Raw genomic sequence first — 24,645 nt, 5'->3', positions numbered from 1 at the left:
CGGCCCCGCCGCACTGGGAGGCGGCCCCGAGTCACGGGTACCCCTCTGGGGCGAGCGGCTCCCCACGGGCACCCGCCCGCGCGCCCCCTCCGCCATCTCCCGGCTCAGGCACTGCGCGGGGCAGCCCCGGCCGCGGCGCGGTGAGGCAGCGCGCAGGGCAGCCCCCGCGCCGGCGTCAGAGAAGGCCCCCTACGGGCGCGGGAGGCCCCAGAGGCGGGAGGCGGCGGCGGGCACCATGTCGGTGAGCGACATGTTCATCGTGCTGCAGGGCGTCCTCACCGCCGACCAGGACATCCGGGAGGTGGGCGCCGGGACGAGGAGGGGACCGGACGGGGGGGGGCGGGTGGAGGGCCCAGTGCCCGGCCTGATGGCGGCCTGTCCCCGCAGGAGATCCGGAAGGTGGTGCAGGCGCTGGAGCAGACGGCCCGGGAGATCCTGACGCTGCTGCAGGGCGTGCACCAGGGAGCCGGCTTCCAGGACAGTGAGTCCGCCTTCCCCGGGGAGCGGGGAGCAGCCGTCTGGGGTGGGCGGGAAGGACCCCCCGGGGTGCGCCGGTCCCTCTGTCACCGGCGCCCCTTTACCTGCGTGTCCTGTGTGGGCTTCTCAGAGGCTGCTGGTGGCGCGGTGCGGGGGAAAGTGGCAGCTGGAAGGTTTCAAGCCAGATAAGTAGAGAATCTGCCGTGCATCCTCAGGAACTCCCGCTCTTTCCCTTTCTCCCCCTCTCCGGGTTGGTGTTTCGCTGTCTCTGTGCAGAAGAGTGTGTTCTTTTGCAGGTGTTCGTTTTCTGGGTTGTTGAATTGGCTCATGGGTTTCCCTCTAAGTGATGTGCATGTAGATTTTTATATTCTGCAAATTTTACCGTCACCTGTTGAGCCCTTGTATCTGTTAATACCTTTCTTCACCACCGCACCCCACCCCATAGAACTGTGATCCCAAACACTCTGGGGGGTGTTCAGGATGCTGTGGGAAATGGGGGGCTTTAGTCTGGTTTGTACAAGGTTGACTTTGTATGTGTGTATGTATAAAGTCTGCTTAATGTTGCAAAATGTAAAGGGAACATGTAAAGGCTGATAAAGCAGGAGCTGTCCTTGATGTATGTTTCAGTGGCAACTTGAGGTTTAAGTTGTAACTAGCATGGTTCCTTGCTTTCAGTCCAAATTTGTTTAAGATGTTTGACATAATGTTTTTGGGCCAACCCATTTCCTCCAGGGCATGAGAACAGACCAACAGATCTAGATGCCAAATCAAATCTCTGCTTCCTCACCCCCATTTTTAGACTTACTGGTGAAACTACTGGAATAAATGGTTCTTTCCTGTAAATGCGTGGGTTAAAAGATATTTTTTCAAGTCAGTGACTATCTCCTGAGAAGAAGCATCCATTCTGACTTTCTTGGAAACTATTGAGAGGAATTTGGGAAGGGGAAACATCTGGCAGGCCACCCTCTGAAGGTGAATAGGAGAAAGAACCTCACCAGGTGCTGTTTTATTCACCTACAGAGCTGACTGGTTGTCATCTGCCTGGTGACCTTCACCAGCACACTCGTGTGGGAGCTGGAGGCCTGGGATTTCTCTGGCCTCTGAGAGGGTACGTGTTTAGCAACATGCAACACCTGAGGTTTAACCTCTGCTGGCAAGTGCAGCTTCCATCTACTTGAGAAATCTGGCAGTGATAAAAATTAGAACTACTGACTGTTTAACTTACGCAGACATTCATTTTTCCAAGCTGAGTAAACCTGTGGATGTTGTGGCAGTTGTTTTTTGTGGGTATCAACTTCAGAGGTTGCTTTCAGCGTTTAGTAGTAGAGACCTGTGTCTGGCTCACTGTTTTTCACACTTGATTTTTAGTTCTGGGAGAGAGCTGGTCCTGGAACTTGCAGAGTCTGAGAAGAGATGTGGAATAGTTAAGTGGTAAAAAAAAAAGAAGGAGACAGAGGAAAAAAAGCTTATCTTATAATTCTTGTAATACCAAAGATAATGAATGCATGCTTAATAGGTTAGGAGTTAACTCATGATAATAGACCTGTCAGTTTGTCATCAATTCTAAGCATAATAAAGAAAGCCAATAAAGGTTTAGATTAATAAAGGTTTAGATTAATAAAGGTTTAGATTAATAAAGGTTTATAGCAGAATGATATAATGCCAATTAACAGAAGGATTGTTGGGGGATAAATAGCACTTGTCAGATGTCACACGTTTAGACTACAGTTTTATTTGATAATGGTTGTAGTTCTGCAGTGTACTGCGCTTAAATGGCTGTTTGGCTTACTGCAGCATCTCATTTGTTGAGTCAGTACCATACTTTTACTAAGAAACTAGAGTGATTCTTCCTTAGTAGATTAAAAAGGGATAAATGACGACTCTTGGAACTATGAAAAAGGGGATTATTCATTGCAACAAAGTTCTGCCTAGACTTTGTAGTGTAAAGATTTTGTTTTTAGTGTCATATCTATTTACTTCAAGATGTAAGAAAAACTATTAATGCTATTAATAAACTATATTGAACTATAAAAATATTAAAAGATAAATAAACTATATAGACTAATAACTAATCAATAAAAAAGCAAAAATAATATTAATTACTACAAGTTCACAGGTGACAGGGTAACTAATGGTGCTTGGTGACTGCAGCTGTATTGCCATGGATGGTTGAAGCTGGTGCTGCTGACAGAAGCTGTGGTACTTGTTGTGCCCCCTCCCTTGTGCCAGTGTAAGTGGGAGTCGACTTTCTTTCTCCTGCAGCCTGCCGGCTGGTCCTTTGTAATTATTCTTGCCTCACAGCTGAGGTAGAGAGATGAAAACTTAAGACAACAGAGAGCCAGGCTGAGCAATCCACCCTGCCAAAGAGACGGGTAAGGGGTGGCGTGATTTCCGTTAATAGAACTACAGGGTGGTTGGAAGTTTGATGGAGGGCAGTTTCCTGTGCCAGTCAGTGGTATTTAAAATGTTATCTTGCACAACGCCTTTCCTCTGTTCTCCGGGGACTTAAAATACCTCTTGGCTAAACCTGTTTTCGTTGAGTTTTTCACCTAACCTTTTTTACCGTGGGGCAGCCACCTACCCACAGACAAGACCTGTTTCACGGTGCCAGCTTCTCTGTGGTCTCTCTCTGCACCGAGCATGAGACAGTTTGGCTGTGGGATAAGCACTTTCAGTCGTAGCCTTTATTCAGCTATGGGGAAGGGAAGGAAAACTAGCAGAGCCTCAAGCTGGCAGCCTCCGGAACAGGGATAGAGGATCTCCTTCCACTCCCTCTGCTCCCTGTCCAAAATGGAGTTTGAGAACTGCTCAGAAAGCTGCTCAGGGCAGTGTGTGCTGCAGCCAGCTGTTGCCTGACATGAGTCTGAGTGACAGGTAGGGTCTTTGGAGGCTGAAAGTCAACTTAGTATGTCGTTGCTTTTGAAATACATTGTGTTAAGTTTAGCAAAGCATCAGCGGTGATCCAGTGACTCCTAGAAGGGCTTGTTTGATAAGAATAATTCATCATAGCTTCCAGATTTAGCTTTTATGGATCTTGTTTAAATAATCCTAGCTTCTATACATCGAGATGCAGGAGAGCCTGTCGGGTTGATCTTCTGCCTTCCTTGGGTCATGACCAGGATTTCTGAGGAGGCTGCAGTGAAGAAGTACTGGTTTGGTTAGTTCTGTCGGGCCCTGGTACTGAGTGCAGTGTGGCTGTGATTCGTATCAATAAACAGGAGGTGGCAGTGGATGGTACATAAACAAGGGACCATTTCTCTGCGGAGATATAACATACATTGAACAGGTATAACATACATAGCCTAAAACACAGTTTCTTCAAATACATCACTTGAAAGCAGGAAATGTAGTTTCCTGAAGGGATGTTGCACCTCATCTAACCTAACTCTGATCAATAAGAAAAAAAAATGTAAGATTTTAAAATGGAGAAAGTCACTTCGACTCATTCATTTGAGTCATTTGGCGGTGCTGCTTGGTCTGTGGGCTTTCTTTCGGGCCAGTTGTGTGCAGTGCTGTTCTGTTGTGACCTGATTGTTGCTGTTTTTCCTAAACCACTGCATTAGGGTGCTCTCCAGAACATCTTGTTTCTCTCTTTATACCACCTGTACGGCCCAGCTGACCGCCCCTTTCTCTTACTCCATCCACACGGCTAAGATTAAAAGTGTCCCGTTATCAGCTCATGCCTAATCTCTGCTGTGTCCTTCCTCCCCCAGTGCCGCCTGTAGCCCTGCCACTCCAGAGCGCTGCTGCCTGGAGGGGCTTGTAGCAAGGGGCTTTAACCGTGTCGCTGCTCTTGCTGGTTCCCTCCCTTGCCCCTGTATCTGTTGCCATAGTCCCAGCTCTTCTGCATTTACAGACCCTCAAACAAAATTGCTACCTCTGATGAGGTCTTACAGTCGTCGTCTTTTTCAGCCTTTCTCTGTCTCTCCTTGTCATCTCTCCTTCAGCACTGCCTGTTTGTTGTCCTGCTCAGCACATTGCCAGGCTCCTTTGCTTGTTGGTTCATTCCACAAACACCCCATCGACTCTCTGTTCCTCCATTCCTGTCTCCATCCGTTTGTATCCCTCGTTGTCTCTTGGTCTGTAGGTTGCGTGACCTTTCCAGCATTTTCTTCTGCCAGTGCCCATTACAGAATGGGTTCTTCATCTGTGACATAAGTTTTATAGCAACAGTAATTATTTATGATTAGCAGTGATTCTTAAATAACACTGGGGCATCTTGTCTCGAGTTCAAAACTAAGGACTAGAGCAGATTAGACAGCCCAAAACTCAGGAGTATTTCTCCTCTACCTGTGTGACTCCTGGTGCGACAGTGAGTATTTCTGAGACTGAATTGAATGTGAGTAGACTGTCTTGGACAACAAAGGAGCAGACACAGCGCTGTCTACACTAGAAAACTCTGTTTACAAAACCCTGTTCCCTGTCAAGTACTGAATGTTGCGCTGTTTCTTTTTCAGTACCAAAGAAATGTCAGAAGGCTCGTGAACACTTTGGCACAGTGAGAACGCAGCTGGAGTCTCTGAAGACCAAATTTCCTGCTGATCAGTATTACAGGTGTGCGGGATCACACACAGCCAGGCTGGATATGCGAATTGCCTGGGCATATTTGGCATCATTACTTTGGAAGAATGATCTAAAGGCTTATGGGCCCAGTGCTTCTTTCTGTTTGAGAAGTGTGAGGTTTTTATCAGCACAGATAAAAAAATGCTTCTGCTTAAACACTTGTTTTTTAACTTTTCACTAAAAGTATCCAGTATTCAATTATTTTTCTAGAAACCTTTTCAAAAAAGAAAAATTAAAGTTTAAGAAAGTGGTGTTCTGCTGGAGGTGCCCTTGTTTCTGAGAGCAGAGCGTTTGCTGCTCCATTAATTTCAGTTAAGTTGTTAGGTTTGGGGCATTTCTGAAAACAGAGCTCTCAATCTGTCACAAAATGGCTGTTCGATACTGCAGACACTAAATGAAGTTGTCACCTTTGTGTTTTGTTTGCTGCCAGAAGGGGACAGTGTCTAGCAAGAACATTTCAAAGAACAAGAATCTTGTCAGCTCAGATCTGCCGAGGGAAGATGGGAGGGAAAGCCCTGGGTGCTCTTCTGGGCATGACAACCTGAAAAACTGAGGAGGTGTGTGAGGTGCGCGCAGTGCCAGCACCCAGCGTACTGTCTGCAGAGAGAAATTCTGGAGTACCAAGGAGACGACTTTAGGCTGGTGTCATTTTGATAAGCCAAAAATATTGCAAAGTGCTATGTGTAAAGGTGGAAAACATAATGTATACATAATGTATGCTTGTTGCCGAACTTATTTATACCTTGACTTGGTGTTTTCTTTGACAGATTTCATGAGCACTGGAGGTTTGTGCTTCAGCGGTTGGTGTTTCTGGCAGCATTTGTAGTCTATTTGGAGTCAGAAACGTTAGTGACCCGAGAGGCTGTTGCAGAAATACTTGGAAGTAAGTTAATGTTGTAGCTGAAGAGAAAAAACTTGTGACGTTTTTTAAACGTTGTAGCTTTCAGAGGTCCAGGGAAACAGCAGAACTTCATTTCTTCCCAAGAAATAGGTTCCAAAATTTATCTGGTATTTGATTTCATTATATAAACAAATTGTTTTAGAAGGTGGAAAATGGCAAACGTAATGTGAACAAAAGTATTTATTTATTAATAAGTTTGTCATCAATGAAGTTTATTCATTCAAATTGCCTAAATCTACTAAAACAATAATTGAAAGATGAGAGCGTATTTGTATCACTTGTTGCTTTTGGTGTTTAAAAGATGTGGAAAAGGGATTAAATTTTTATGCTGAAGGAGAACTATGTCCTCCCAGAGCAAAGGATTTGAAAAATACAGCAGGCCAGTATTTTTCTAAAAAAGGACTGCAGACCCCTCTCCTGTGTATTAATGTAAATTCACTTGTTCTGTTGGATCAATTATAACCTATTGCACGTCCAGTGGAGGATGTATGAGATGGTAAACTGAAACACTGAGAAGAGGCAATAATTGCATCACATGCAGGAAAAGGCTGACTTTTATTTTGTAATAATATTTCATAAATCTGATATTTCAAATCAGCTCCAGTAAACAAATGCAGTTTCAACTCGCTGGTTTTGCTCCTGATTACCTCTCTCTTTCTCATTGTAGTTGAAGCTGATCGAGAGCGCGGCTTTCACCTGGACATTGAAGACTATCTTTCTGGTGTGCTAACTCTCGCCAGCGAGCTGGTAAGGAAGATATTCATGCATATATTTGGATTGAAACTGACTTGAAAGTAAAGTGTTTTCTAACTTTCCCAAGTTGTTCCTGGAAGTTAGGATATGCAACACCTCCATCTGAACTTCTAGCAAACTGCCTCTCTATGTCAGAGTTGTTCCTCACGGATATTTTAAGATTTAAACTAGTCACTTGATTGAAAATCCAGGATTGTTGTCAACAAAAAGGTAGACGAAAGTATAAATAATCCGACTGCCTGGAACAAAACTGCTTCATTTGGTACAGGATAGGAATAGTGATGTGATTTGGGTGGTTTCCTCTGCTGATGTTCTCCCCGGCGTCTTCCTCTCGTAGGCCAGACTGGCGGTGAACAGCGTCACAGCTGGTGACTATTCTCGCCCTCTCCGCATCTCGACTTTCATCAACGAGCTGGATTCTGGCTTCCGTCTCCTCAACCTGAAGAATGACTCCCTGAGGAAACGTTACGATGGCCTGAAATACGATGTCAAGAAAATTGAGGAAGTGGTTTACGACTTGTCGATCAGAGGACTCAATAAGGAGGCAACAGTAGGTGCGGGTGGAGAGAAGTGAAGGATGCTCGTTTTAACAGCGTCATTGATTACCTCAGATGGTTGCCAATTTAGGAGGCATGCTAGCGAAGCCTCCCTATAGTAGTTTAGAAGAACTGCAGCTGAAAGCTGCTCTCTATTTTCTTACAAAAGGTGTAGTACGGGTGTTAGATCTCAAAATGTTTTGTAAAATCACATCTAGATTAGGGCAGGAGGTTCTCTGTTTCCAGTGGAACTCCTCTGCCAAAACATGGTGCCGTTCTGAGCACAGCAGCAATAGTAGTCAGTAACTCCCATGAGCTGAAATTCTCCTTAGTTGTGTAGTGTTGCTTCCCTGCACTGGCAGTGACGTGCTTCAGCTCACGCAGCGCAGATATATGTGGTGTTTTAAAAAACACAGTGTGTAAATATCTATACATTTTTTAAGACGGTGATTTTTTTTTTTGCCTTTTTGTTTCTTAAATTTTCACCTATGTCAGTAAGTTGAACAGATTTGCATAACTGTTTATTAACCTGATCTTTTTAAATGGCTTCTGTTAATGTATCGCCCTTAATTGAGAAATTAGTGAGAATATTCCTGAGAATTTCTCCATTGGAACTGGTGTATTGCACCCGGACACATCTCTCTCTCTCAGTATTTTCCTTTCCTGCAAGATTTCTTTTGCCAGGGAGAACAAGGTGTTCTCAAACATCTGCTTTCACTGGCTGCTGTTTGTTTTACTGACACGAGTAAATGCTGAGTTTTAATATGATCATTTGCCTTGAGAACTCGGTGTAACCAAATTTTTTTTATTATTTTTTTTTTAAACTACCAAAGTTTCCGAATAGAGCAGTGTTAACTGATAAACTGCAGGTAGCATCTGAGTTTTAACAACCTAAGTAGGCTACAGCTGTACCTGTGTCCTGGGATTAAAGAAAAAAATCACATCAGAATTATAGTTCATGTAGTAAAATGTTTCTGTCTTCAGAAAAGAAGGAATTACTAGTTTCAGATACTTTGCATGTAGAATGTTTGCAAATACCAACAGCCTCCTTCATTTGTGTAAATACTCCCCAGGTTGGTTGTTCTCTTGTCTTAAATGACTTTGAGTTTTGCCGTTCTTCTACTCCTGGTGGTGCAGGAAGGTTAAGGAGAAAAACAGACTTACTTAGGAGGAGGAATTTTTCTAGAGGATGAACACGAACAGCCAAGTGTATGTGGGGTTTGTTAGTGTTCCATTTTGTTAGCAGAGATTTCCCACTGTTTCAGTTAGGTTTTTGTTTTGTTTATTGGAAGAAAATGGTTTCTTGGTTATTTTGGCCAATAAAAGCTGTTGTTTGATTTTGGCCATTTGGTAACTCTGCCTGTTGGCTGATACAATCTGTTGTTGTTTGCTGCCCTTCCTGGGAGCCTACTCTGAAATATCATAATTTAAGTTTGGCCTCCAGCTGTACCTGGACAATAACAGAAGCGTACACTGTTCAGTGCGTCACTCACGTGCTGGTGAGTGGAGCCAAAGTCAAGCTGCAAACAGATTTCATAGGGTTTGGGTTTTTTTTTTTTTTACACTTTTATTTTTGACCTATTTCACCAAGTAAAACAGGAGAGATATGGAGGAGTTTATAATTACCAAATCCAAGATGTGGCAAGGTTCATCTTCAGAGCATCTCATACTCTTTATTGTTCGTCCTCATCCTTTGTATCTTATGTCACATAACGTGGGGAGATGGTAATAGCCCTCTTTCACAGCTGAAGAAAACGAGGGTGTAACTTCCTGGGCCCTGTGGCAATGAACCAGCTTTCAGACTTGTTCTCTCTTCTTGCCCGGTGCCGCTCTTTGCTTCTTTCTCGCTTTAACCCCGTGGAGGTGGGAGGAAGGAAGGAGCTTAAGCCAGTTCTACTGCCAAAACCAGAGACTCACGAAACAACACCCGAAGGCTCTGAGACACAGCAGGGTCATACAGGAAATGCGTGGGAGCGGGGCAATTAGAGAAAGGTTTCCCGAGCGTCAGTCTGATGTCTCTGGGGCTGGAGGACTCCTGGCGTGCGGGACTGGGATGTGAGGCCACGTGGCGGGGCAGGTTTCTGGTTTGTTAAGGCTTTGTGCTGGCTTGTGTCCCAGGCGCTCCGGTCACATTTGGTCACGCAACAGGTCCGCTTCCTGACATGGGATCCTGTGGGCCTAATGCAGCATTTCAGTAGATCCTAGATCTGCCAGCTCTTGCTACTTACGTGGTTTCTGAGAGGTGGTGGAGATAGAGCAGCGCTGCACCACAGGTGCACATACTGTGGGAGAGCAGCTGGAAGAGCAAGTCTCTTAGGGCTTACAAAGTCTGTAAGGTGTGGGATCCTTCTGTCTGAGGCTCTGGGAAGAGCAAGTGCCTGAGAAAGAGACATTCCAGTGTTGTGTTCCTGGAGGGTGTTTAGCAAACACCTCGTTCTTTCCCCTTCCTAGGTTTTGGGAGAGTTGAGCATCTTCCTCTGGAAAAGCATCATTTGCAAGAGCTGGGTTGTATAGCATGTTCCCAAGCCAGGTCTGGGTGAGGGAAAAGACAAACACAAATTTTCTCCTTAGGCTGCAGCAGGGAAAGTCGGGGACATGCTTTTCGTGGCTTCCTCTGCGCAGAGGTAGCCTGTAGGACCTTGTGGCCTTGATTTGAATCTGAACATTCCTCTGGTCCTAAATGATGAGTTGTGTTTCTGTCCCAGAGCTGGGAGCAGAGGGAAGACCCAGAAGGACTTGAGTAGGGGGTTTCTCTTCTCTGACCCTTCCTTTTCCCAGGGTTATCCAGAGGAACGGCAGTGAGAGACGGAGCTCTGAGGACTGCAGAGACTCCGTGGCTCATGATGAATCAGATGCACTTGAACCCTGAACAAATCACTGGGGTTGGCAGTGAACGGGCTGCGCAGCGTGTGCTGGCAGCTGGGAGGGGAGTGAGTCAGCGCAGCAGCGCTGGGGAGTCTGACTCAACAGCCAGCACGGCTACTCCCTGAGCCACTTCAGCCTCAAGGGCGTTCCCGGGAGCGCTCTCTTGGATCATCTTCATATTCACTCACTGGTTTGGGGTTTTTGTTTTCCCCTATCTTGACGTCATTTCTGAGGGTTTTCTTTATTTCAGTAAAAAGGGCACTTAAATCGTTGATTAACTGCTCTTTGTTTATAGCACTGCCTGTTCAACCCCTGCAGATCAATGAAAGTGCTGACCTGAAACCGTCTGGGAAATAGGGGTGACCAGAGCTCCATGGCACAGGATACGGAGGAGACCTCTGGGCTGGCTCTTTAACTGAGCTCCGTCTGCTGGAATTGATTAACTGCAGCCCCACACCAGCAACCTCTTTACACTGGCGCTTGGTAAAGGACACGTTATCACCTCCAGGCTGCCCTTTTCTCGTGCCAGCGCACGTCTTTGTGCAGTGAGCTGGATCAGGGAACTGATCTAGCTGAAACAATCGTTATTTTTCAGCAGTGTTTGCTACCAATCCATCTCACCGCGCAGTCCCGCACACACCGTGCCAGTGCGTGGAGGGAGGCTTCTTCCTCTGCTGCCAGCTCTAAGCGGGCCCTGAGCTGTAACACTGCACAGTAAATCCTCTCGCTTTCTTGCAGTATTCTGTTAGGATTGCCAAGGATTTTCTCTTTGGGTAAACAGTTTGCCGTCACTTTACTGCAAAGCAGTGATTTCTGTGCTATAGAGCCTTGCTCGCATCGTTCAGCCAGTAAGGTCATTACACACAAAGGCAATTAATGAGAGCAGAAAGTGAGCATGGATGACTCCTGGGGTCTGTGTGTGGATATTGACCCGTTCCTCATCAGCAGCCCCTCTCCCCTCATTAAAGTACTGTCTGTTGCTGGATACTGCTGTGTACTGAAGTGTGTGGAGGGGCTGTTCGGAGCCTCCTGCCTGCTGCATTCACGGAGTGTCATTAAGAAAGTGATCAATTTTGAGAGGAACAGTCCTTTATGGTATCTCTCTCTTGTATGTATGTTGTGGGTCAGGCATGAATTACTTGAAGATGGGTGTCTCCTTGCAGGTTTCTCTGCCTCTCTGTTACTGTCACTTCAAACTGCAGTGCTTCTGGCTGGCACTGGTTAGCCAGCGCTGGGGGGCTTGCCCTGCCCAAGGGGAAAACGGCTGTCCTAAAACCTGTCCTTTTTTGAAAGAAGGGGGAATACATTCCTTATCTGAACGCTTGTTCCTCTGCCTATTCATGCTTTGGGTGTGCAAACATCTAACCTGCTTCTGTCGAGGAAAATGTTCGAGCCTGAGCCCTGGAAGGGCGCTGCCAGCTCCGCAGGACACCTGCTGGCTCCCACCCCGGTGGGGAGAGCTGTCCGGCTGCCTCCGGGTCTGCACTGGGGCCCTGGCACTGGCAGCTCTCACGGGCTTCTGTGAAGTCTGATGACCACCACAGCCTGCTGGAGACTTCGACAGGGACTGCAGAAAACCTAAAGGGAAGAAAAAGCTTAAGATTTCAGCCAACGGTCCAGGGCTGTGAAAGTCTTGTGCTCTTTGCATGTTTTGGTATCAGTCACGGGATCTGCTCTGTGACCTTCTTGTGACCTCTGGGCTTTGCACTCTCATCTGCCAGCGCTCCCCACAGCACCCAGAGAGACATTTGATGTGGGTCCTTCCAAGGATGTGACACTGCAAGGGAGGTTCCTGCACTAAGAGGGAAGGGTTCAAAACCACCTGGGGCTCCACTGCCACTGAAACAAAGCGTTCCTCTGCCTGCTCCTAAGCAGGGCACCTTCCCTGGGAGAGCTGTGTGCAGTTGGGGTCTTCTCACCTGCAGCTGAGATGGTTTCTCAGGGATGCGAAGCCTCTGCTGGTGGAGATCGCACCAGGGCAGGATTTGAGCTGGAGAGTTGCAGAATATCGTTACATCCATCCCTGCTAATGGACCTAGGGCCTAATGCCAGCTTTTCAACTCTTTCCAGCTGTGTAACTGCCCCCTCTGCCTGGGCAGACACCAGTGCTGGAGGACGCTCTCCCTGTGTTGGGATTCCTCGTTGGGGTTCTTCACTCTCTGTTGAAGAGGATCCTCTATGCTCCTATCGCTCGACTTTTCCATCCGTGTTGTAGAAAGGTTTCCCCTAGGGGACCACCTTCAGCTTCCTGAAGGAGATGTCTTTTTTTTTCTAATGAGTGTCCTTGGGGCTTGCCTGGAGTTTTTGGACTGTGCAGCGTTATTTTCAAAACTTTATTTATTTTTTTAGATTGCTTGGACCTGTCTCCAGTCATACTGATATTCTGCAGCAGCCTCTGTGAGAAATAAGGCAGTTCCTTTGTCTGCATGATCAGTAAGACTTTTTGCTCTGTCGTATTCCGCTGTAGTGACAGAAGGTCATCCAATGGTGACAATCTTTGAAAATTTATTTGATCTCTGTCAGGAGGACAGTTTCCTCCATTCCATTTGGTTCCAGGTTTTTCCAATTTCAAGTCAGAGAATGTCAGCCTAATTCCAGCTGAATCTCGCCTGGTTCCCGAGCATACATTTAAGAGCAGCCATGGCTGACATCACGAAAGGAGAGTTACTACAGCTGCATCATCCATGAGCCCTGAAGGGATATCTTTGATGTGGCTCTAGATGACTTGAATTATCTCCCCTTTGAGGATATCAGGGACAAGCAAGAGATTGACCAGAATCTCCTGCTGGAGTTCTGCCTTCCTGGGACTTCAGCTCCCTAATAGATTCACATGCATTGAATGACTGAAGTTCCCCAAGGCAGGAGATCTGAGATGATCTCAGAGCTTTTTTCAGGATTTGGGATGTGCTGAGGTCAGTCTCTCAGTCTCCAGTGACAGCTACAATAGCTTATTGCTGCCACACCAAAGCTGGTGCTCTGCTTCAGGTGTGTTCTTGATCCCATAGCAGAGACCCACGCTGAACATCCCTTCCCCATCCGCGCTTCTGTAAGGACCAACGAGGAATGTACAAGAGCACCATGAAAGAGAAGATCTCTGTTCACTCCAGCAGAAGTCTCTGTCCTCTAGAGTATTTGCTCTTCATCTCCCTGTGGTTTGTTTTCAGGCTTTTCCCCCTCAGCCTGCTGATTCTTAAAGTGGCTGTTCATCTTTCCTCGGGACCTCATCTCTTAACCCAGTGTTGTGTCTGCTTTGTGAGCTCAAACCCACATGGACTCTATGATAAAGACTGCCTCTTGTTGTTGTTGTTTTCCTGGTAAACAACCAGTAAGACTCATCCTAAATTCTTGTTAAATGTCATTTATGAGTTCTGATAAATCAAGGGAGTAATTGACTTTCTCTTTTTTCCCCTAACGTGGTACTTCCAGAGAGGCCTGCTTGTACTTAGCCGGGGTAAGTTCAGTGGGCAGGAGTCCTGTAAAATAATCTTAGTATTGTCAGTCATGACAATGAGAGGTATAAAAATATTACGGAGCCCTAGGACGGACAGTTTGGAACAAATAATTGCTTTCTTGGCTTGCAGACAACCCTTTTCCCAAGTTCCCTGGGTTATAATAGCATTTTGTCGGGTTTGTTAATCAGATATGGAAAAATACAGCGCAACTAATCTCCTGGGCTGCCGAGCAAGATGTCTACATGTGATACTGAAAGACCTGGAACTTCCCAGGAGAGGGATCATCCACTTCTGAAAGGTTCCTGAGGATAATGGAAACCTGCTGCCTTGTCAGCGTGCTGACGCTCCTCGCCCATCCTGTGCGGGCTCACCCCACAGCACGAGTCCTGGCGGGGCCGCAGGGACCGCTCTGCGCTCGTGCTCCCTTTCAACACCTGTAATTTAAAGGCGGGCGGGCAGCTGAGTACACACCGGATACTTAAAAGATAAATAACATTGGAAGCGCCACCTCTGTCTTGTTTGACAGGTTCAACAATCGGGCTGTCGCTTCCCGTGGCACCTGTCCCAGATCAAAGAGCCCGTACTGTTCCCCGGCCGTGGGTTTTTTAGGACAGGGCTACAACACCAAGTACACGTCCTGCTCGTAACTCAACACCCGGCCATTATTTATGGACCTTCTTCTGGGGAGAGTTTGCCCAGTTCAGAGGAAATAGGCCACGATTAGCAGGAGCCTGGCAGGCAGGTGTTTCCTGTGATACCTAGAAAAACCCTGAATCTGACAAACCGAACAATCAGCCAAACGCAAGATTGATGCTAAATATCAGGCCTTTTACATGTACTTATTGTTCCCTAACCTTTTTGAGCAGCCAGGGTGACTGAAGGTATCTTGATTTAAAGATAACGGCTGTACAAACAGTCCACGGCTGGTTTTGGGGGTGAACTGGCGTGGAGAAAACCACTGTGCTGGAAAGTAATTGAAAACTTTCCAGAACGCAGCAGCTTTCTGTGGCTGTGAAAGCCACTCGCTGTTTGGATAAATTAATCTATTAGGCTGACTGTACTTTGGCCTTCCCTTATCAAAACTGCTACTGGCGGTAACGAAGAGAAGGTGGCTGCACCGTTTTGATCTTGGGAGAGAAAACGAAGGTGCTACAAGCTGTTGCTTTCTGCATGTTCAGTGAATGGGGCTTGACGGCTGTTAGATGCAGATCTGTCACGACAGCGTCAGAGAAATCTTCCTCCAGCAGCTGTTCTGCTCAGCCATCCATCTATTTGAAAAACAAACAGCAAACTATAAAAGCAATGCCTTGTGCTCTTCACTGGCACTTCAGTGTGTTTTTTGGGCAACAGTTTATTGTCTAATCACTAGAAATAGCTGGAGGGAATTCCATCTCACTTGAGGGAGTCAGGCTGCTGCCCCAGCAAGCGTTCTGCCAGCTATCGCTCGCTACAGTGCTCAGCTGCGCGCTGCCACCCTCGTGTCTTGGTGCGTGTTTGCAAAGCCTCCAGATGATGCAAAACCTCACATTTCCTCAAGGACAAAATGAAGGACTAAAACGCTGGATGGTGCAGGTGAAGAGAAAATACAGGCAGTACAGTACGCACACGTCCCTCTGCTGGTGCCTGCCTCAGCGCCCAGAGCTGTGTAACAAGCCCCGGCAGCGGCGGCAGGAGGACAAAGCGCTGGGTACGGTTTGGAGGGCTGCTCGGGCGTTGGGTCAGTGGTGATTTCACAAGACTAGGGCTACCTACGTGAAGGTAGCCTCTGACCGCCTCCATTTGTGCGCTCACCGGTGCTGGTTGGTCTCTGGAGAAATACACAAATATGCTTCCCTGTGTGAATCCTCCTGTAGAATACATGCCTGTAACAAATATTTTGCTGGGAGTGAACGATACTGATTGGCTTTGTCTTTACCCTGGGGGGGGCTGAAAGAAGACTTAAAGGCTGTCCTCCGAGATCCACCGACCAAAATTCAGGCTCCTTTAATTTAGCCTGTAGGGCTGTAATCTGGCCTTTTAACCGTATAAGTCACAGCGTGACATTTCGCTGATCTTGTAATCGCAAGGCCGCGGTCAGCAGTAACGTCAGTCTGAAAAGGTTAAACCCTGTTTGCCTTTTTCCTATTGTTCAGCTTGGAGTCATTTCCCCGCTGCGGAGCTGAGAGAGGCTGGGCCTTACGGGGGAGCGCTTTGTGGCCTCAGTTTTGGATCTCACGTCTGCTGCGCTGGGGCCTGACCTACCCAGGCAGGGCTGCGGCCAGAGCAGGAGGTTTTGTGCCAGTCTATTGTTGTCTAGGGAGAATTAGGATAGGGGGCTTGCACCGCTCTCCCAGTCTCATTAGGAGTAGCCCCTGAATTATGTTCAGGGGATCCAAAGAACAGACGTAGGCACATTGTCCACTTGAATGCCACCCACACTCAATGAACTATCTACTCCAGAACACAAATATTAAAAAAAAATAAAAATACCCACATAAAGTCATTGAAACAAAATTATTAAAACCTTTTATGTTACTCTACAGTACAATGTAAATTGTTCCTTTCAATTAAATTTTGAAATACACTAGATTACATCATTTAAATAATCGCAAACTTTTAAGTTCACTATTAGTGGCAGCAGAGCTATATTTACATACACTTCTGAGATATTTCAGATGCAGCGTTATGTTCCTGTCCCTAAATCAGTTAAATAACAGACATCCAGCGAGGGTATACTGCTCTTCCACAGGTTCTACACATATTTGGGGTGTTTGTGTGAGAGAGCAAGAACTCCTTTTATTCTTGTCTGGATTTTTTTATGCTGTGTGCATGCAGCTGTATCTGAGCAAATTGATACCTACTTGATTTGGATTAAAGATGAAAGACCTTCTTTTTAAACAAGTATTTTGACTGAATATACAGAGGTGAGTAATGAAATACAGTCTGTAGGAGTAGCAGTGGAAAACATAATTTTCTCCAACTTTCCTCTCCTTTTGCATAATACTGCACCTAATTTTGACCCTGACTTTACCTAATGCTGATGAAATACAGTCAATGGTGGAAACCTCTCTCATGTTGTCAAGACAACACAATCCATGCAATGGCAAGCATCATACATCATTCTCCCGCAGTGCAACATTAACAAGTTAAACAACTCAGTATTTTCCTCCAGAGATCTGCTCCTCGAGGGAAGCCCATCTCTCTATGTACATCAGCCACCCATCTCTGTACACGTACAAGTCGTGAGTCCTGAGGCTGGAGACCAGAATTAGGCTGCAATGCTTGCTTCCAGTGCTGCTAAGAGTCTTCGTGGGACAGCCTCCTCCCTGTGTTGTCCATGGAGCAGAGCAAGTTCAAGCCACGGAGGCTCTCGATGAGCGCGTGGCACTGGTCAAGCCGAGTCTCCCTGCGTGCTGCCCGTGCGGGACTCAGGGCCTGGTGTGAGGGGTGCTGATCATGATGTTGGGCAGCGCGTTCCGCCGCTTCTTCCAGGAGCCCAGCTCCCTCGAGTACCGCCTGATCTGCCTGAACCAGTGGTGAGTCCGCGCCCGGTCGCTGTCCCGGAACACAAATGCCTCCCGCCTGATCTCAATGAGTTCAAAAGTATCGTCGCAGTCAGGATCAGTGGAGACGATGCAATTACTCAGCCTCAAGGGCTCCCTGAGCAAATGGAACTTCCCGTTATTTTTGTCCCTGATGAGTACCAGCACAGCGTCCTTCACAGGCCCTGGCTCGGCTGACTCCAGGCTGGACTCGGACACGCGCTTCATGTTCACCAGGAGGAGGACCTGCATGTTCTGGAACTTCAGGGTCTTGCTGCCTTTCTTCACCCACTGGCCATCGGGAGGCTGGGCCAGCTGCAGAGACCCCTCCATCACAAATCGTGTTTCTTCCCGCAGCCAACCTACAGTTTTGAGGGCAGTTTCTCTCATCTCAATGTTGATGACTTCTCTCTTCTTCTTGCTGTCCTGGCGAAAGGAGCGGAGGGTCCATGTGTTCCCCTCCTGCTTGGTTTTCATGTTGATGTGCTCCAGGTGGGACTCGATACGGCTCTTGGCCTCCCGCAGGCTGCCATGATCTGGGTGGTACTCGGTGGTGGCCTTGATGATCCTGCTTAGCAGCAGTGGGTACTTGGTGACTCTTTGCAAAGGGGCCATCAGGAAGGACCTCAAGTTCATCCGCCGCAGTGCTGTGTTGTCGTTCTGGGAGACATTGAGGAATATTCTGCAGGAATTTAAGAAGAGGGAATGAAATGGTGGCTGTTCTGCCAGCAGATGCTGCAATCCTAAATGCAAATGAACAGCGTGGTGTGACAGCTGCTGGGCACTGCAGCATCCCCTCTGGTTTTAACAGCCTTGTCAATTCTGACTTCTCAAAAATGAACAATGATTTCTGCAGCTGTGCTCAGCTGCAGAACAGCGATGAGGTGCTTGGGACATTAGCACGTAACATCCTAGCAGTCTTCTATTAAATCATAAAACATGAGGGTGTGATCTTTCTCTGGTACACGCTGACGTAGGCTCAAGGCAGACACATCAGTTTATATCAGATTACATTAATTTGTAGCTCTTTCATCATTAGATTACAAAGTACTCTAAACAAGAATTTGTTACTGTCGTCATTTTAAGTTGTTGCAGTGGAAAAAGAAGTGACTTGCCTGACGTTGCCCAATAGTCCAGGGCTAGAAATGGGAAACCAATTCAAGTCACGCATGCTTCACACAGTGGCTTTCCTCAGTGGAAATCCAAACTGTGCTCTGGCACGGGGACTGAGAGCTGTTCTCAGCTGAGCATTATTTGGTGACAGTTCAGCGCAGTGGTCAGTGGGCAAACACTGCTGCCACAAAATACAGTATATACTGGGGAGCAACCGGCCGCCTCAGTGGAGATATCAAGGACTGAATATCTTTTGGAGAATAAATTACTCTCCTCATCACAAGAGAGAGCAGCTCATCACCGAAGAACATCATTAGCATCAAAACTTTGATCTAGTTGAGCTGACAAAGCGTTCACCCTCAGCCTGGTGCCTGCCTGTCCCCAAAGCCTGGAAGCACACACTCAGCCCCTTTCTCACCTGAGCAACTCTTTCTCCTTCTCCAGTGCGTTGAGCATATTCACGGAGGAGGACTGCTGAAGACAGTAGGTCTGAAAGGCTGGCAGCATGTTGACGAACTCTAGAAATACTTCGCCGATGCACACGGTCATGAGGTCGTCATCACCCTGCAAGCACGGGTTAGCTGGGTTAGCTCAGGAGAGGCACAAGCATGGAGCCTGCCTTCAGTCCTATCAGCATCAACCTATTGCAGGATCTGGTGAACACCAGACCAAAGGTGGAACTGCGCTCGCCCTTCCTGGTGGAAAGACAGTCCCTGCGGGTTCGGGGGGAAGCAGTGTGTGAGGAGGGGAAGGAAAGTTGGTCTGACTGCTTGCTCTTCTACACATAAAGAGCTGTCTTCTCTGCTTCTGTGGGCTCAGCCAGCTTACCAGAGCAGGGACTCAAAGGCCAGGAGGAGTCTGCTAGTCAGGAGGGTGTACTGGGGCCCTTCTTGCCGGCAGATCTGCCATAAGCCTAATGCCGCAGTGCATAATTTAACAGAAAGCATTTAGGAGCAAATGGGTAGGTGAGGCATGTAACTCAGGTAACAGAACTTAACAACTTCTGCAGCTGATCCCAGCAACAGGCCTGGCTGGCAAGCAGTCTCCTCCAGCTGTGCTCTTACTGGCTACCACGATGCCAAAATGAAAAATAAATTTCACGGTAAACTGTTCTGTGACCTCTGGGTGCGTAATAAAATAAGGGAATAATAAGAATCTGGTGCCACACAACGCTCTTAGCTCAGTCGAGGTGTATGCTGACATGCTCTGCAATCACTACTCATTTCAGCAGCAAGAGAGGGAGCAGTTCTCTGGCTGCTGGCAGCTTTTTGGTGCAGTACCGAGCTCTGACTGCAACGGCAACATGGAGGAGGAGATAGGGAAACCCACGGCTGTTTGTAGAAGCCATTGTCTCAATAAATTATTCACAGGGGACATCACACAGTGCACATCTGTCTTCACTGTGCCAGGTGCATGAGAGCGTTTATCAAAGTTGCCAGTTTTTGAAATACGCGTCACTCGGTTTGATAGGCAGGGTTTTGGAGAAGGAGAGGAGGGATGTGTTTCCTAGAGAACAAAACATCCTGGTGAAACTGATACAGCAACAAGTGGCTTTTGCTTTCTTGAAGAAAGGGGGGTGTGGAGCTGTTTATATGTCCTTTGCAGTGATTGTCTACTGCTCTAGAGTCTTATTTCTATTTCTCTGCCCTCTGACCACCATGCTGGTGCCTGCATTACCACAGCAGAGAGTAAGGCCAGCAGCTGTGACCTGGCACAGGCCTACTGAAACCACTGATTTACAATAGCTGAGGGAGCAAGGCACTAGTTAGATGACCAGAACCCAGGAGTCCTACCTCCTGATCCTCTGCTCCACCTATGCTGGCTCACTAATATAAAACCTGTTCCTGTCTGCCCGGTCTAGCTCCTTTAGAACACGCAGCATCATACCTGGTCAAAGGCCTGATCGATCTCTTCCTGGAGTATCTCCAGAAAGTTCTCGTTGAGGTCAATGAGCTCCTGGATGTTGCTGAAGATGCCCAGGAGCTGCTCCTGGCTCAGCAGCCCAGCTGCCTGCATGGGGAGGTAGAACTCCTCTTTGATGATGCGCAGGTCCTCTCCATAGCTGGCCTCTGTGTTGACAAACTCCAGCACAGACTCCTTGCGCTCTGTCCTGCGCTTGCGGCACTTCTCGCAGAGGTCAGCCCGCCTCTGATTGCAGTTTTGCGCATCCGTCTCCACCGGGAGGTCCCTTTCTCCACAGTCGGTGCAGGGACGGTGGGCTTCCCAGGCCTGCAGGGAGCTCAGCGTTTCGGATGCCCTGTTCCTCCACTTTCTGGCTGGCATCTGGCCAATGCCACTATCTGCCCTCTCCACATCTGCTGACTTGGTCCGGGTGGCCTCGCTGGGATCCAGGTCATCCCGGACATCATTCACGCCAACAATCCCACTGTCCGTGCTCAGGCTGCTGACATTGCTCCAATGATGTCTGGAGCGGAGGGAGCCACGTGGGGCACGGCGGGTCTCATCAAAGCTGCCACCATGGCCAAGGTTGGCTTTTGCTACCACTGGACCTGAGAACAGACACAAATCATTACAGGAACTGCCAGCTGCACCTGAAGACCTCAAGGTGGCACAGCCATGAGTGGTACGAACCCTGGGGGGCAGGCTAGACGTGGTGAAAGCAGAGCTGTTAGCTGTCTCCCCTCCTGTTCTGCTGCTAAGACTGGTGAGAGTCAGAATTAAATGGCTCCCAGGTGAAGCCCAGGGCCTGTCATCCCTGCGCTGCCCATACCTGTGAACTCATTTAGGCTCTCTCTTCCCCTGCCATCTGCCAGGCACAGACAGAGAGACAGCAGAGCATAACCTAATTGCCTGTGCACCTGGGTTAAACCCAGAATGCTTCTCTCTCCCAGGTCAGTAGAGTTACTCTACATTTACACCAGCATAGAAGGGGTCAGCATCTGGCTCATCAGCCCCCTCTGAGTGTGCAGAACATACCGAGGTCTCGCTCCTGCCGGCGCTTCTGCGCATGCTGCCGTGCTGCAGCTGCAATCTTCAGCTCCAGCTGCTTCCTCTTCACCGAGTCTGTCGGCATGGGGTCACTGAAGTGCGGCCGCAGCCGGCACTCCCGCTGGGCTTTGGCACCCTCCGTGCTCTCATGGACGATGTCGGAGCTGGATCGGCGGCAGCCGGGACTGGGAGTCTGCAAGAAAGGCAAGTGGATTTGGAGCAAGGTGGTGGTCAAAGCAGGACCTGGTTTGCAGCCACTAGACTTCAGTTGACAAAGGAGAGAAAGAAACACATCAGCGCTGGGATTGTAAATGCAGCTCTGCTACATAGTCATTAGGAAATCTGTGCCCCCAGGTCCCTCTGTCCCTGTCAGCAAGGACCCCTCTCTCTTTGTTGTTGGGTAGCTCTGAGTACGGTGGCTCCATGGCGGCTGGATAACAGCTGTCAAATAACCATGAAGAAGGCAACCCAAGGGCCTCAAGGAGGGGCTCAGCCTGTCCTCCAGGGATCTGAGCTAGGTTGCCTCTGTTCTGTGAATGGTTCAGCGCCGCAGGGTCAGGAACTCCAGCCTCTCTACCTTACCTACATGAGCAGTTTGACCAAGTAGGGACTAGGAGGGAGCCTGTCTGATCTCCTGGGCAGTGCAGCAATGAGGGGCTGGCGGCTCACTGAAAGCCATGAAGGGGTTATTGCTGAACTCCCTGCAAAAGATCCAGCGGCAGATAGGCAAGGGCACAAAACTGACTCCTGTTTCATTAACTGTAATAAAAAAGGCACTAGAAATGCTTCAGAGTTTAATCACTCATGGGTGATTTCAGACCCCAGCCTCCCAGTTTGTCCAGTTCCTATAACGATGGGATCCTTTAAAACTTCTGTCAAGAAAAAAAAACTAAACACATGCCCAAGATGAGAGGGGAACTCCTCTCCCTTACATTCCCTGCAGGTGGAGTGTCGCTGGATGTCTCATTGCTTGGCTTTTCCTCCCAGGTCTCTGTTGCCATGGACATCGCTGAGTGCTGCTGGCTGTCCTCTGGAGGCGGGAGATCAGCTTCCCTCAGATCACACTGTCCCTTGGAGGGGGATTTGGCCGCAGTCTCAGCATTGCAGCTGCAGGGGAAGAAGCAGACTCTGATGAACATCACGTATGCAGTTCACCTGCTGTTCCTGACACAGATGAGACTGAGCAGCAAGCCCAGGTTCGAACCACCAGCCGCAACAGTTCACGGAAAGTGCAGGCAGGAATCTAGACTGGTTGGCATGGATGGCGGTGCGTGTGTTTCAGCGGCTCTAAACACAGCTCAGTTACAGCAGCGCATATCGGGTAATTGCACTCATGCCAGCATCAGTCTGGGATATCAAGACTTGGGTGCTCACAGGGCATTTTCGTGTCCATAAAACATGAGGTTCTCCCACAGGGACCAGAAAAACTTCTTTCTAAGTAGGCCATATCCATATTTGCTGCTATTTAAAGAGATGTTGTCAACACAGAAACCATATTGCTCATCTGGAAGAAAATCACCTGCTAAAAAACGTAATACTTTGAAGAGATTAGAGGATTAAAGGAGCTTTCCCTCTGTTTTTCATCTCATATGATCCCGAGCCTGCTGAAACCACTGGAAAGATTCCCTCTGCTTTCAGTGAACTCAGGATCAGGCCTTCTGGTGCACTTAAGAGTCCTGAAAAGATTGGCAGAGTCTGTTGTTCTCACTTGGCAATTCTGGGCTGCTCTTATTCAGGGCTGCCTGGCGTTAACCAGGGCCTGGCCTGGCTGATCCAGGCAGCCTGTTCCAACCCCACGTTCCCCTTTCTGTAGACACCACCACCGCTCCATACAGACAAGAGTCTGGTGCGAAACCACTGACTTGACAGAGTAGCTGACAGGCTGTAGTTTTTGATACTACTTGTGATACTTTTTTTTTTAACAGACTCTCTAAGACACTTTATTTCCATGCACAATGAAGCCTGCTCGGAAGAATATTAATTTTTTTCATTTTGGGTTTACTTAATTTTTATGGACTTGGATTCCTTTAAAAAGAAAGGTTGTCAGGACTGGATATGGATGCCTGCACATAGAGGAAGCCTGTGTCTGGAACATATTTCAGGTTATGCATGTATTTTATGCTTAAGAAAAGTCTCCCACCACAAAAATCTGCTTCTTAAAGGCTTCACTTGTGAACTTATGCTGGTAGGTCACATTGCTAATGTGCAATTCCAACACTGCATTCCACATTGCTAATGTGCAATTCCAACACTGCCAGCTACAAGCAAACACATGAGACGGGCATTTTCCTTACAATGAATGACAGTTGGCTTTGATAAGAAACCATCAGCCAACACTGAAATCACTGAAGAGGGAGCAAACCTCCCAGAACACAAACTGGCTCTGATGTCAGGCCAGAAAAGCTGGTTTGCAACTTTACAGCTGATGCTTTTTCATCATCCTCCATTTTTGTTTCCAGGTCCCAGCTGACACTACCAGAGGATTTACCAACTTTAAAAGAGTTTAGCTGCAGCTCTGAGGCAATGGCATGGTGTCAACAGCAGGCTCCTGGCTTTTACTTTTTGCTGTGCTAACCTCCTGCCATGTGGATTTGGAAGCATCGCTTCACCTCTCCAGGCCTTTTCTTCCCAGAAGATGGGGATACCAACATCAGCACTGTCATGAAGAGTCTGTAGTACAGACTGCATTATCCCCCCTACAGGCTTGCAGTAAGAGCAGCGCAGGCACACAGCAAGGCTGTGGTCCCACCATGGTACTGTCCTGTGTCCATCTCCTTCCTCCCTCCTGGCCCCAGCCACATTTGGGATACCACTCTTTCAGCCGGTCCAGTGTAACTGCCTGTGTAGCCATGATCTAAAATCAGTCTTGAAATGATCTAGGTTTAAAAAAATATTCTCCCTCATGTATTCCCTGACAGATTATTTCATCGATGTTTCATTGAGTTGGGTAAAGTATGAACAGTTCAGCTGGAGACACCTGTGGGAGGGAAGGCAGAGGTTAAGGAGCAAGAAAGCTCTTGAAGAGGATCTGCCACTGCTGGAAAACCACCATTTCCAAAAGCTGCTCCTGCCCAAACAGATTCTGGTTGGAACATGCGGAAAGAAGGGACCATGCTGAGGCACAGAGAGGCAATGGGATGTGTCCAAGGTCAGTAGCAGAGTTCAGAACTGGAATATTATCTTCTCTTTTTGATCACACCACTGCCTAGCATACAGACCATAGTCTCAGAGAGAAGCTGAGCCTTCATTTTTCATTTTACAGTGCTTCACGATCATCCACTTAAACATGGAAAGTACTCCTGAGTATTACTGTTCCTCTAAGTGAAGGTGACAGCAGCTCTCTGCTTATAAGGTCTGCAGACCAGATGCCAGTGCTTATTATGGTTTCCATAACCCAATAGGGATATTTTTAAAAAATCTCCAGACGTGACCTGCAGTGGGAGTAAGAGCCAATACTACCCAGAGAGCTGAGCTAAGGAAGTGTGACTGGAGACTAAGAAATTCAACCCACCCCA

General features: G+C 47.8%; 2 protein-coding genes across 7 annotated transcripts in view; one reads left to right on the top strand and one right to left on the bottom strand.

Moving 5' to 3' along the window:
• The first annotated feature begins 98 nt into the window (after nucleotides 1-98).
• On the top strand, nucleotides 99-8,567 carry TSN (translin). The gene is made up of 6 exons (XM_063340892.1): nucleotides 99-301; nucleotides 388-481; nucleotides 4,935-5,031; nucleotides 5,808-5,923; nucleotides 6,609-6,688; nucleotides 7,032-8,567. The coding sequence occupies exons 1-6, from the start codon at nucleotides 236-238 to the stop codon at nucleotides 7,266-7,268; spliced, it is 690 nt and encodes a 229-aa protein (XP_063196962.1). The 5' UTR covers nucleotides 99-235; the 3' UTR covers nucleotides 7,269-8,567.
• Nucleotides 8,568-16,056: 7,489 nt separating this feature from the next.
• Nucleotides 16,057-24,645, bottom strand: part of LOC134518755 (myosin-M heavy chain-like) — a 48,918-nt gene continuing 40,329 nt past the window's right edge. For all 6 annotated transcript variants that reach the window (XM_063341920.1, XM_063341919.1, XM_063341921.1 and 3 more), the window contains 5 exons: nucleotides 22,063-22,237; nucleotides 21,119-21,323; nucleotides 20,069-20,691; nucleotides 18,600-18,745; nucleotides 16,057-17,750 (listed from right to left, as the gene is read on the bottom strand). In XM_063341920.1, coding sequence (XP_063197990.1) covers nucleotides 16,955-17,750; nucleotides 18,600-18,745; nucleotides 20,069-20,691; nucleotides 21,119-21,323; nucleotides 22,063-22,237 — 1,945 coding nt within the window. In that variant the 3' untranslated portion in view covers nucleotides 16,057-16,954. The remainder of the gene's footprint in view (nucleotides 17,751-18,599; nucleotides 18,746-20,068; nucleotides 20,692-21,118; nucleotides 21,324-22,062; nucleotides 22,238-24,645) is intronic.

This window comes from Chroicocephalus ridibundus, chromosome 7 (genome assembly GCF_963924245.1).
Source record: "Chroicocephalus ridibundus chromosome 7, bChrRid1.1, whole genome shotgun sequence".
Classification (NCBI taxonomy): Eukaryota; Metazoa; Chordata; class Aves; order Charadriiformes; family Laridae; genus Chroicocephalus; species Chroicocephalus ridibundus.
This window is presented reverse-complemented; position numbering and strand designations above follow the sequence as displayed.